The 13,760-nt window shown below is 40.8% G+C and overlaps 1 protein-coding gene across 5 annotated transcripts in view; it reads left to right on the top strand.

Moving 5' to 3' along the window:
* Positions 1 to 13,760, top strand: part of Ncapg2 (non-SMC condensin II complex subunit G2) — a 65,032-nt gene that overhangs the window by 1,830 nt on the left and 49,442 nt on the right. For 3 of the 5 annotated variants that reach the window (XM_090333609.1, XM_090333608.1, XM_090333613.1), the window contains exons 2-6: positions 67 to 180; positions 5,362 to 5,550; positions 7,696 to 7,810; positions 8,615 to 8,769; positions 11,908 to 12,042. In XM_090333609.1, the coding sequence (XP_090189735.1) occupies positions 103 to 180; positions 5,362 to 5,550; positions 7,696 to 7,810; positions 8,615 to 8,769; positions 11,908 to 12,042 (672 nt within the window). In that variant the 5' untranslated portion in view covers positions 67 to 102. Of the gene's footprint in view, positions 1 to 66; positions 181 to 4,214; positions 4,364 to 5,361; positions 5,551 to 7,695; positions 7,811 to 8,614; positions 8,770 to 11,907; positions 12,043 to 13,760 lie in introns of those variants that run through there. The other 2 variants (XM_090333611.1, XM_090333610.1) reach the window with 2 other exon arrangements.

Here is a 13,760-nt window from a genome sequence, read left to right as displayed (position 1 = left end):
TTTAAGTCTGGTAGGAAAAGATGTATTTGTAAATATAACTTACAGTATGATTGTGTTTGTCGCCAGAATTACAAAACAAATGTCATTTGAACACTTTCTGTCATGGAAAAACGTGAGTCATTTGTGCAAGCTGTGTGTAAGGAGCTGATTGAAGACTTTCTGCAATTTGTTCAACTTGACGTAAGTCCTGTTTTGGCTTTCTTGTGTTCTTGACTGTTGTTGGTATGTTAAAATGTCATTTAGTCGCCAAATGAAATAATTATCTCAGTGAATGGTTTAGGATTAATGTTTATTTTTAAAAATGTTGGTTTAAAATAAGCCTGCTTATGGGCTAGGCTAAGACAAGGGTCAGAATGTGGAGATGTGAGAGGAAAAAGGAAGGGAAGGTAAGAGGCCCTATGCCATTTTATGGAATTCAGACTGTTCTGAGGGCAGTGTGGGCTGTCCACAGAGTGTGCTGTGAATGCCAGAAGGAGAACCAATAAGTAGAGGGAAAATTAGAGTAGAAGAAAGGCAAAGAGAAAGGAGTGTTTGCCTTTGAGAAACACCACTGGCTATTCATGAAGAGAACGGTGAGAGGAGTCTGTGTCACGGATTCTGAATGTGAGGTAGAAGCAAAAACTCTGAGCTGTAAGGGTAGCAGCACTGATGCTTGGATGTGAGTGGGAGGGCCAAGGAAGATAACAGATTTGAAGAAGAAGATGGATGTAATAGCCCAGCCACTTTTGTAATAACTTGGCAAGCTTAGCTGCCAGATTTTTTGTTTTTCTAAAAAAAAAAATGCTTAACCTGCCTGTTCCATCCTTATGATTATTGACTGTGGGCATCATAGGATGACATCATACAATGACGACCACCTGTGTGTAGTTATGATCACCTGCATGTGGTGTTCACCTTTAAAAGCCTGGCCCCACTGAAGTGTGGGGCGGGCTCATCTTTATCAGCTTGAAGGTGGAGAGTAACCTCTGTGCTTCTACTTCCGTTCACTGAGTGCTGATGATTCTCTTGGTGTTTGGGGAGTGGTTCAGGACCCCCTCCCAAAGCAGCTGAGATATTACATTTCTTGAACACCCAACAATAAGTCACCAACACTCAGTGAACTGAGCTAGGAATCATTTTAATAGCAGCGCAGCAGCTACACTCCGCCATTGGCTGACAGAGAATAGCCCGGAGCTTCAGTGGAGCCAAGCTTTGAAAGGGAAACATCACAGGCAGGTGGTCAAGCTATTTTTTTTTTTTTTTTTTGGCCAGTCCTGTGGCTTGAACTCAGGGCCTGAGCACTATCCTTGGGTTTTCTCAAGGCTAGAGCTCTACCACTTGAGCCTCAGCACCATCATTTCTGGCTTTTTCTATGTATGTGGTACTGAGGAATCGAACTGGGGTCTTCCTGCATGCTAGGCAAGCACTCTACCATTAGGTCACACTCCTGGCCCTCCCTGAGCTTTTTTTACGCAAGACAGCCATTCTGCCACTTGAGCCACATCTCCACTCTGGCTTTATTGGTGCTTAAATGGAGATTAAAGTATCACGGCATTTTCTGACATGGTTGTCTTCCAGCCATGACCTTCAGATCTCAGCCTCCTCTGTAGCTGAGATTACAGGCATGAATCCCTGGTGCCTTGGTCTTATTATTTTTATGGGTCATGGGGCTTGAACTTGGCCTGGGCATTGTCCCTGAGCTCTTCAGCTCAAGACTACTGCCCTACCCTTGAGCCAAGCCCAACTTACTGTTTTCTAGAGGTTAATTGGAGATAAAGTCTTAGGTTCTTTTGTGTCCAGGCTGGCTTTGAACCTTGATCCTCAGATCTCAGCCCCCTGAGTAGCTAGGATTACAGGTATGAGCCACCGTGCCTGGCGGGATTTTGTTTTTGAGACAGTCTTGTTGTGTAGCCTAGGCTGACCTTGCATGTGTTTGACATGTAGCATTAGCATGCAGGGTGCAATCAGGAAGGCTTTGTGGAAGGGAGTTGATATAGTGAAGTCCAATGGTGTAGAGGAAAGTTAGGAGCAGAAGCAAGGTCCGTGGAAAGATGGTCAGTGAATGAGATAGTGCAATGTATGGCTCGGATATGAGCAGACTGAGCTGCCAGGCGTCAGAGCACACTCACTTTTCTGTTTACCTCCTATAACTTGTCTATATGAAGTCTCACATAAGCAAGCCAGAAATTTGTGTCTTGCTCAAACTGTTCCCTAATTTATTTCAGTACTGAAATAAATTGCATTTTCAAGCAACTGTACCATACACCTTCATCCTCCTTGGGGAGTCAAGGTAGGGGGGTGAGGCCCTGAGGAGCACACAGCCCCTTAAACTCAGCAGGTGTCTTCTGGAAAGTGGAAGGGTACTGAAAGTTAGGGAAACACTACCCAAATGGAGTTGACGTTTCAATGTCAGAGAATTAAAAAGCCAAGCATGGAGATAGTACTCTGTTCTGGGTTGGTTAGAGAAGCCCTGGAGGAGATGCTCTTTGCTCAGAAGTTTTCAAGGACCCCTGGAGATGTGGGGAAGGACCATAGTAGTAGCCAAGACCCTGAGACAGGGCACACTTTAGGAGGAGGAATATGGAATATGTAGGGTGAAGACAGAAGTAGCACCAGGCCTGCAAGGACTGAGGACTGCTAGGGGAGGTAAGCTAGGGGAGGAGTTGTCATGAGTACTGGAATACCAGTGGTTTCTGAATGTTATGGACCATGACAGAAGCATCTGTGAAGTGGGATCTTATTTAATCTTTTCAGTGTTATTATAAAAGTGACGTACAGAGAGGTTACATAAGTTAGGTAATGACTACATTTCCTTTTGGACAGTGTCACCCCTTTCCTTGCTCTTCCAATTTTTCCTTCCCTACCTCCAACAGGTTGTATAGTTTATGTTCATTATACTGCTTTGTGAGTACCACTGCTGCATTTGCTCACCCTTTGTCCTTCCATTTCTGTGGTCTCCCCTTACCCTCCCAAAGACAGATAAGTGAACAAACAGGACAAAAAGAATAGAAAATGGAGCAAAGAAAAAAAAAAAAAAAAACTCTTGTTTCTATCTCCTAGAGTTCATTTCAATAAACATATGATCAGATGCTCATAGACATTATGCCTTTGTATTCTCCTAAAAATAATCCATTTTTAGTCTGTGAATTGCCTAGAGTTGTTTATCATTTATTATGTCTGAGTGTATTTTACATCTAGCTTCTGCATAGGAGAGAAAACATACATTGCTTGTGTGTCTGAGCTTGGCTTATCTCACTTAATATGATTTGTCCTAGGTCCATCCATTTCCCTGCAAATGACTCAATCGCATTATTGTTCATGGCTGTGTAAAATTCCACTGTGAATATAGGTGCCACTCTTTTGGGTCTATTTGTCTATTGTAGGGCATCTGGGATGTTTTCGTAACTTGGCTCTGGTGGCTAGTGCAGCAGTGGGCATGGATGTGCAAGTGTGCCTAGGACACCCTGCCTGGCTTATGTGTTCTGAGTAGAGGCTCAGAAGTGCTGTCTGGCTGAGCCCTAAACAAGGTCCATGTTGTTGTTTTTTTGTTTTTGTTTTTGGAGAAACTCCCGACTGCTGTCGAGTGGTTGTACTAGTTTACATTCCCACCAAAAGTTCAATAGGGTTCCTTTTTCATCACATCCTTGCCAACATTTGTTGTTGTTTAAACTCACAATGCTGTCCAATCTAACTGGTAAGATGGAATCTCAAAGTTGTTTTCACTTGTATTTCCTTGATGGCCAGGAATGGTGAACATTTCCTCGTGTTTCTTTGCCATTCTTACCTCTTCTTCTGAGAAGTCTCAGTTTAATTCTTTTGCCCATGCAGTAATAGGTTTATTAGCTCTGGGAAGGGTTAGTTTCTTGAGCTCCTTGTATATTTTGAATATTAGGCCTGTATTGCTGATAAAGATCTTCTCTCCCTATGCAGGCTTTAGTAACTATGTACTTGGGTGTGCAGAAACTTTTTAGTTTAATTTTATTCCATTTGTCCAGTCGGCTGTTCCCCTGGGTCACTTGAAAATGTTTCCTTCTGTGCCTATGAGTTCTAGTGTTACTCTTTCACCCTCTTGCAGTAATTTCAAAGTTTCCAGTGTAAAGTTGAAGTCTTTGATTCACTTTGAGTTGTTGCTATTAGTGCATGGTGACAGAGATCAACTTTAGTTTTCTGCACTTCTATGCCAGTTTTCCTTTATTAAATATTAGATAATTGTAAATATATGGTTTTATTTCTAGGTTTATCATCTGTTCCATTGATCCTTGGGTATATTTTGCGCCAATACCAAGGTGTTATAGCTTGAGTTTTATAAGATGCAACCAGGTGATGAGACTTACAAGGAGAAGGACCAGCTGTGGATGGGCCTAGAGCATGCCACCCTGCACAGGTACCTTTGGACAGGCTGGCCCTCTCCTACTGAAGTGGGAAAGAAAAGGATCCCCAGTGGCAGAATATGAGGGAGTCTTGTTAATTAGCTACTGTGCCATGCTTGCCTTTCTTCTCTTTCTTACTGAAATTACTGCAAAGGTAAAAGTTTCAAGAAGAATAATAAAAAGCACACTCACATTTATGGTAGTTACCATTTCCTATATTTTTTGTGTGTGTATATGTTCACATGCATGTTCATCTTTCCTAGGGCTTGACCTCAGGGTTTTAGGTCCTCTCTTTTAGGTTTTTTTGCTCTATCACTTGAGTCACGGGTCCATTTTCCAGTTCTTTGTTGGTCAGGTGGAGAAAAGTCTCATCAACTTCCCTGTTTAGGCTGGCTTCAAACCGTGATCCTCAAATCCTCAAACCTAGCTGAGTAGCTAGGTGTACAGGCATAGCCACATTTGCTACATTTTTTATAAAAAAGGATAAAAATGTTATTTTGGAATTTCTTGAGTCATTCACAGGTATTGTGCCTCGTTGTCTCCAAATATTTCACTGTAAGAGTAGGCAGGTTCATATGCTCCAAGTGAGAAGAAGTCAAGTCCAGAACACAACTGAGGGTGATTGAGTAGGTTCCTCTAGTAGAGGAGAGAGTCTGGAGGTGATTAATGGGGGTTATGCTGAAGAACAGGAGACTTATTGCCATTATTGAGCATTAGCATACTTTTATAACCTGATGAGATGCCAGATGGTAGACAATTTTTTGTATTGGTTTTAGGGGGTGTTTTGGTAGATGGGTGAAATTTTAAACTCTAAATTAGTATTCTAAGAGAGAACAGGTAAAAGAGGAATTTGCTACTATGTTGATAATCTCTGTATTGTTTCTCTTTTAGAGGTGAATTTTGAAAACTGCAACCAACCTAAAATTACTAACTTAACACCTAAAGTTTACTTTTGATATTGATATGAAAAGAATACAGCTAGCTTTTGGCATATGTATTTTGTGTCTTACAGAAAGATACTTCAGACCCTTTCAGTCTAAATGAGTTACTAGATGAATTATCAAGAAAACAGAAAGAAGAATTATGGCAAAGGCTGAAGAATTTATTAACAGCAACATTGCTAGAAAGCCCAGTGGATCGGTGGCAGATGGTGGAAGTGCAGGGTGAAGATGATATGGAAGTAGAGCATGGCTTCAAAATGGTACTTGTCTTTCAAAAATTAAAAAACATAAAATACGTGTTTTTTGTATTAAAAGGGCTACCATGGGGGCCAGGAGTGTGGCCTAGTGGTAGAGTGTTTGCCTAGCCATAGGTTCTATTCGTTGGTACGACATACACAGAAAATAGCCGGAAATGGTGCTATGGCTCAAGTGGTAGAGCATTAGCCTTGAGGAAAGCCCAAGGACAGTGCTCAGGCCCCGAGTCCAGGCTCCAGGACTGGCAAAATAATAATAATAAATAAAAGCTACTGTGAATAATTGAACTTAAGAAAATATTTTAAGAGTATAGAAGTAAAATATTCTAGGTATCATTTCTGCTTATTGTATTTTTTCTACTTTCAGACCGTGCTGTTACTCTTTGCTATGATGTATGTATGAAAATAGATTGATAAAAGCTCTTGATTTTTTTTTTTTTTTTGTACTGGGCTTGAACTTGAGGCCTTGTGTTCTCAGTTTTTCACCTGAGGTTGGTGCTCTACCACTTGAGCTGCACCTCAACTTTCGGGGGGTTTTGTTTTGTTTTGTTTTTTTTGCTTGGATTGGTCTGCCTGGGTTGGCTTTGAACTCTAATTTTTAGATGTCAGCCTCTTTATGTAGTTAGGATTATAGCCTTGAGCCACTAGCTCTATCTTGGTATGTTCCCTTTTTTTTAAAATAAGGGGTAGGAAGAAAGAGGGAGTGAATTTTGTTCAGGTATACTTTATGAATAGAGGGAACTACCGCAATGAAACTTCCTGGTACAATGAATATATGCTAATAAAACTGGAAAAAGAGGATAATTGACTTCAACATTTAAAAAAAGTGAATTTACATTTTGTGTAAGTGCTGTGATATATTAATTTAAATTTCTTTCTTTTTCTTTTGTCAGTTGTGGGGCTTAACCTCAGGACCTAGGTGCTGTCCCTGAGGCCTCTGTGTTCTATCACTTCCAGATTTTGAGTGGTTAATTGGAGATAATCTCCTGGAGACTTTTCTTCCTTAGCTGCTTCAGATTTCAGCCTCTATAATAGCTAGGATCACAGACCTAAGCCACTGGCACCTGGCTCCTTTTGTGTTTTGTTTTTTTTTGTTTTTGTAGGTCTCAGGGCTTGAACTGGCCTGGGCCTGGGCGCTGTCCCTGAGCTCTTCAGCTTACGGCTATGCCATACCCCTTGAGTCACACTTCTGGTTTTTGGTGGTTAGAATCTCAGGGAGTTTAGTGCTAGAACTGGCTTTGAACTGTTATCCTCAGATCTCAGCCTCCTGAATAGCTAGGATTACAGGCATGAGCCACCGTGCCAGCCCCTTTTGTGTTTGTTTTTTTTTAATTAAAGAATTTATTGACATTGATTTTTACATCATATTTCAAATGACATGTTTAACAAGTATTCAAGAAGGGAATCTCTATATACAATAACTGGCACTTAGTTTTTAGAATATAATCAAAATTAGGCTAAGGGTTTGTATGTCATAGGTACATATTAATTTATGAAATAAAACATGTCTATAGAGTCACAGGTTTTCATGTCTATGTAGTTATGTTTATATTTCCAATACCAAACAGTACAAGAGAGAGGACTCAATATTTGTATACCTTTTGTATTTTTTGTTATTTTGTTTTTTGGGGGTTTTTTGGTGCCAGTTTTACAGCTTAAAACTCAGGGCCTGACTACTGGCCAGTTCTAGGATTTGAACTCGGGGCCTGAGCACTGTCCTTGGACTTTCTCAAGGCTAGAGCTCTACCACTTGAGTCACAGCACCACTTCCAGCATTTTCTATGGATGTGGTACCAAGGAGTTGAACCCCAGGTCTTAATGCCTGCTAGGCAAGCACTCTACCCTACCACTAGGCCACACTTTTGGCCCATGACCCTGTGTTTCTTTTGCTCAAGGCTAGTGCTCTACTACTTGGGCCACAGCTCTACCTCTGGCTTTTTTTTTTTTTTTTTTTTTTTGGTTAATTGGAGATAAGAATCTTACAGATTTCATTTCTGCCTGGGCTGGCTTAGAACTGTGATCTCAGGTCTCTTCCTCCTGGGTAGCTAGGATTACAGACATCTGCCATCCCAATAATGTAATTTCTTTTAAAATTTGAGCTCGTTTTAAGTTTGTGATTTTAATCCACTTGTTTTGATTTTTCACTTATAGAAAAACAGCATAAAAATAATTCATGCAATTACATCTGTGATTCTTGCTTCTGTATCTGTAATAAGTGAAAATTCAAACTTTGAGGCCCTCCTGGAATGTGCTGTTATATTAAATGGTAAGTGCTTTTGTTACAAGTAGCATATTTAACAGTAGTATTGTACTAAAGTGACCACTTTATAAAAGAAACCGCCTGCTTTCATCAATAGTGTTGAGTTTAGAAGCAGAAGTGGTTTTAAAACAGCTTTGAACTCAGGCTCTTAGTTCAACTAGAAAAGGAGCATTTGGGTACTTTATTCTAAGTAACTTGTTTAATTCAGGGTCATTTGAATGTGCCAGATGGTAAATGTATGCAGTTGTGAGCTGCTAGCCACAGTTTGCAAGTTCTTCTGTAGGATATTCTGTCTTGACTCACAGGACCAATGGCCAAGAACTTGTTGAAGGACAGGACTGATTATTTCTCAGGTCTATTACTCTGTTACTATAATTTTATTTGCTTCTAGAATGGGAATGCTAACTTAACCAAGAACTTAGGGCATTAAATTTTTTTATGAATATATTATGAACATAATCTAAAGAGTAATTGTTGCCTTCCTTGATTCCTTTAGAGTTTTAACTGAATTGTGAAGTTGTTACTAATTTAACAAGTACTAGTCTGAATTAATGCAAGATTTGGTTATTAAATATTTACATTGTGGGCCAGGAGTTTGGCGTATGGGTAGAGTGCTTGCCTAGCATGCATGAAGACCCGGGTTTGATTCCTTGGTACCATATACATAGAAAAAAGCCAGAAGTGGTGCCGAGGCTCATGTGGTAGTAGAGTGCTAGCCTTCAGAAAGTCCAAGGACAGTGCGTAGGCCCTGGGCGCAAGCCCAGAACTGACTCCCCCCCCAAAAAAAAAAATCACTTTGTTCTATTTCAGGTATTTTGTATGCATTACCTGAATCTGAGCGAAAACTCCAGAGCTCCATTCAGGATCTGTGTGTCAGATGGTGGGAGAAGGGCCTGCCTGCTAAGGAGGACATGGGGAAGACTGCTTTCATCATGTTGCTGAGGAAGAGTCTGGAGACAAAAGCTGTATGTTTGTTTCCTTAGTACAAACTGAGCGTTGCTCTGCATAGGACCGGTTTCAGGTAGCTTCCACGCTAAGGAGTTTCTTACAGCTAGTTGTAAGATGTACGGACACCAAAGGTAGTTGCAGTGACTTCACACTGAGATGGAAAGCCAGGCTTTTCCTTCCTATCAGTATGGCTGCTGTCCCTCTCCTTGCTCCATGGCTGCAACCTTCACCTTCTCGTTCCAATTCAGCAGGAAGAGAAAGCAAGGAAGGAGTGTTCATGAGCTAGTTTGTTGGAGAAGCGAAAAAGGATGAAGCTATGGAATAGACGGTGGTGGGGTGGGGTCTTAGTATCTCTGTGGCCCTATGAGAGGGACTGGACGGGTGGTCTGGCAGAGATTCTGAATTCCTACTGGGATTTTTTTTCCCCTCAGATTATAGTTGCAGTTTTAAGAATATTGTGACTGGGCCAAGGGGTAAAGAACACTTTTTTCTTTTTTTTTTGCCTCCCCTAGGTCTCAAACTCAGGGCCCAAGGACTGTCCACTGTCACTGAGCTAATACCCTACCACTGAAGCCACAGCACCACTTCCAGCCTTTTCTGAATAATTTATTGGAAATAAAGTTTTCCTTTCCCAGCTGTCTTCAAGCCATGAACATCCTTATATCTCAGCTTCCTGAATCACTAGGATTACAGATGTGAGCCACTAGTACCTGGCTCTAAAGAGCAATTGAGAAAGTTTTGCATACCTTAATCTTTAGTGTATAGACTAGAAATCAAGATTAAATATATAGACTAGAAACAAAACAGTTGTTTTCCTGATTGAGGCAATAGTATATATTGGGCAAATGAAAATAAAGTTGTCAAGGGCCGAGAGTGTGGCCTAGTGGTAGAGTGCTTGTCTAGCATGCACAAAGCCCTGAGTTCAATTCCTCAGGGTCACATACACAGAAAAAGTCAAAAGCAGTGCTGTTGCTTAAGTGGTAGAGTACTAGCCTTGAGAAAGTCCAAGGACAGTGTCCAGGCCCTGAGTTCAAGCCCCAGGACTGGTCAAAAAAAGAAAAGAAAAGGCTGGGTGCAGTGGCTAGAATGCCTGTAATCCTAGCTACTCAGGAGGTGAGATCTGAGGATCATGGTTCAAAGCCAGCCCAGGTACTACAAAACCTGGGGGACTTTTATCTCCCATTAACCATCAGAAAACGGGAATTGGCTCAAGGGGTAGGGTGGTAGCCATGAGTGACAACACCCAGGTCCAGAGTTCAAGTCCCAAAACCAACCACAAAAGAAAAGTCATCATCAAAAAGGGTATCAATGTTTGTGAAGTTATGCACCTTCTAGCTGGTGAATATAATGTAACCCTTCTATTAATCACAATAAAAATATATTTTAAAAAAGTCATCAAGAACTTTGCCTAATCAAAGTGCTCATTGTTATTTTATGACATTGAGGTACTACTTGTTTTCATCTCTCCCACCAATATCTGCTTCCATAGGATAGCTCCTGGTGAAGCCACTCCAGTATGTCTTGCCAATGGCTTTTTTTTTTTTCCCTGTGGGTCACGGGGCTTGAACTGTGTCTGGGCGCTGTCCCTGGGCTCTTCAGCTCAAGGTTACCACCCTACCCTTGAGCCAAGCCCCCCTTCACATTTTCTAAGGCTTAGTTGGAGATAAGAGTCTCTGCCCAGGTTGGCTTTGAACCTTGATCCTCAGATCTCATCCTTTTGAATAGCTAGGATTAAGGTGTGAGCCACCATGCCCGACTTGCCATTGGCTCTCTAGAAGGCTTTTAGTTATTTTCGCTACCCATATCTGTCTACAGGTCTGAGTAGACACTCTACAAGTAGTCAACGTTAGGGCATAAAAGCTTTTGGCTGAACTGTAACCAGCTGTCTAATTTTCTCTGTTGGTCAGGAGAGTAACAGATTCTTTTTAGAATCAGAATTTATTTGCACGCTATTATTGATTAGCTTTAAAGAATGGATTTTCTTGGGCCGGGTTTTTCGCCTAGTGGTAGAGTGCTTGCCTAGCATGCACAAAGTCCCAGGTTTGATTCCTTGATAACTACATACATAGAAAAAAGCTGGAAGTGGTGCTGTAGCTCAGGTGGCAGAGCACTAGCCTTGAGAAAGCCCAAGAACAGTGCCCAGGCCCTGAGTTCAACCATCAAGACTGGCAAAAAAAAAAAAAAGGATTTGCTTGTTGATACTGCTTTGCTTTTAAATCAACTCCATTAAATGTCCTTGTAATGTTCTAAAACTGCTGGTCAGTACAGTAGCTATTAGCCATGTGAAACAATTGATACAAGGTAAACTTTGTTTTTGTTCTTTTTTTTAAATTGAAGAATTTGAAACAGTTGCCAGTGGCTCATGCCTGTAATCCTACCTTTCAGATCCTGGGGATTATAGTTCAAAGCCAGCCTAGACAGAAAGGTCTACAAGACTTCCGTCTTCAAAATAACCAAAAATCTGGGCTGGAGGGGTAGCCTAAGTAGCAGAATTGTGTCTGAGCAAGCAAGCTGGTGAGACCCTGAGTTCAGGCACTTTGCTGCCAAATAAAGAAGAAAAAGAAATTGGTTCTTAAGTTGTACCAGTCACAGCCTGTAACTCAGTTGCCAGCTCTGGCTAGTGGTTGTGTAGTGAGCACTTCAGATAGAACCTGCTCACTAGGGGAGGAGGTAGAGTTGAATAGTTTTTTTTGACTGCCTTTGCCTATGTTAAAATGTTCTCTAGAGATACAAGTAGCATTTGTAAATTTTGTTTTTATTCTCACTTTTTCCTTGACTTGATGTATCTGAAATTGTCTTTTTTGTTATTGTTGGTTGTGGGGCTTGAACTCTGGGCCTGGGCATTGTCCCTGAGCTGTTCAGCTTAAGGCTAGCATGCTACCACTGAGCCACAGCGCCATTTCTGTTTTTCTGGTGGTTAATGTGGCGATAGGAGTCACATGGTCTTTTGTGCCCAGGCTGGCTTTGAACCTCAATCCTCAGATCTCAGATTCCTGAGTAGCTAGAATTACAGGCGTGAGCCACCAGCACCCAGCTCTGTAATTGTCATTTTTTTTTTTATGTAAAATGAATGTAATTTGAAGTTTGACTTTACTATTCATTTAAAAAAGAGCAAATCTTAATCACAGCATTGTTCTCTCCGGTCTCATTCTCAGGGTACAGATGTGTGTCGGATCTGGCGCATTCATCAGGCTTTATATTGCTTTGATTATGATTTGGAAGAAAGTAGAGACATTAAAGATAAGCTGCTTGAATGCTTCATAAGTGTTAATTATATCAAGAAAGAAGAGGTAAATAGCTTTTTCTTTCTGCTCTATTTGTGAGCTACTTTTCCCAAATTTGTTTGGCTGCTGTTTGTGTCATGCTTAGCATTTCATGGAGGAGTTGTATATTCACTGTTCCTCAGTTTGTATGGCAGTGTGAAACACAACACACAAGTTTTTGCTTGTTTTTATTTGTCATTAGATTGACTTGTAACAGGTGAGTCCTGGGGAGCCATGATTGTTTTTGCTTTGTTTTTTAACTCAGGGCAAGGGTTCTTTTCTTGCTTACTCTGTCACTTGAGCTGTAGCTCCACTTCTGGTTTTCTAAGTTTATTGAAGAGAACAATTTCATGGACTTTCCTTTCCTGACTGGCTTCAAGTCACAAGCCTCAGAGCTTAGCTTCCTGAGTAGCTGGTATTACAGGCATGAGCCAGCCTGGCCCATGGCTTGTGATTGCTTTTTTTTTTTTTTTTGCCCATCTCAGGCCCAGAGTACTGTCCTTGGGCTTTCTCAAGGCTAGAACTCTACCACTTAAGCCACAGCACCATTTCTGGCTTTTTTTTTTTTTTTGAATGTATGTTGTACCAAGGAATCAAACCCAGGCCATTGTGCATGCTAGGCAAGCACTCTACTCAGCTCTAAGGTCAAGCTCCACAATTGACAAAAAAAGGAAAAGGAAAAAAGAAAAGAAACAACTCATCACACATGATGACACAACTGCATCTGGTAAATCCAGAGAGGGGCTTCTAGCCTGTTACATTACCCATCTTGGGTTATTCCCTATATGTCTGTTGAGCATTAGGGGCAAATTGATATGTGCTTTAAGTATAAAGCACATAGGATTCGAGGACTCAGTCTGAGTAAAACATAAAGCATTTCAATTTTTTGTATCTGATATGTACTTCATATAAAATTACATTTTGGAAATAATTGCCTCATATAAAGTGTTACGGAATGAGTTTAGTTTTTTTACTCTTCCTAGCATGGTTTCTAGAGAATGAAAAATTTCAGAGTAGGAGACCTGTATGTAGGTACAAAGTTTGCTAGATGGACTCTTACCAACATTGGGTTGAAAAACTTTGTATAAAAATTGGTCTCACTGACCACCCATGACACACCTGTAATCTTAGTAGTAAGGAGGTTGAGATCTGAGATTCAAAGCCAGCCCAGGCATAATCGTCTGTGACACTCTTATCTCCAATTAACCACCAGATGACCAGAAGTGGTGCTATGGCTTCAGTGGTAGGGTGCTAGTCTTAAGCTAAAGAGCTCAGGGGCAGTTCCCAGGCCCAAAGTTTAAGCTCCATGACTGACAAAAAAGAAAGAAAAAAATTGTTGTTTGAATATAAGATATCTACACTCAGTTTCCTGATCAGTCATTAATGTGGTGAGATCACTTTGCAGTTTTCATTAACTGTAACTTTGCTGGCAAGTGACTTCCAGTGAATGCTCTTGTTACAAATAGGATTATCTCATTTAAATCAGTGTTGAGTTGTATAGAAAATCATACAGGCTGCTGGGAGGTGCTTGTGAAAAGTGACAAGATCATAGTGCGGTCACTAGAGGAAATTCTTGGGCATTCCAGAATATATTCCTTCTTTTGGGAGTATATGTAGTTTAGTGAGTTGAGTGGCATGCACATAAATTAATAGGTGATATAAGCAATGCTATACATGATGTGATTTTCAAATACATATGAATTAGAAAATTCTAGCGTCTCAAGCAGTTTCAGTTTTTGTTTTGT

This window comes from Megascapheus bottae, chromosome 5 (genome assembly GCF_031878675.1).
Source record: "Megascapheus bottae isolate mThoBot1 chromosome 5, mThoBot2.hap1, whole genome shotgun sequence".
Taxonomy (NCBI): Eukaryota; Metazoa; Chordata; class Mammalia; order Rodentia; family Geomyidae; genus Megascapheus; species Megascapheus bottae.
This window is presented reverse-complemented; position numbering and strand designations above follow the sequence as displayed.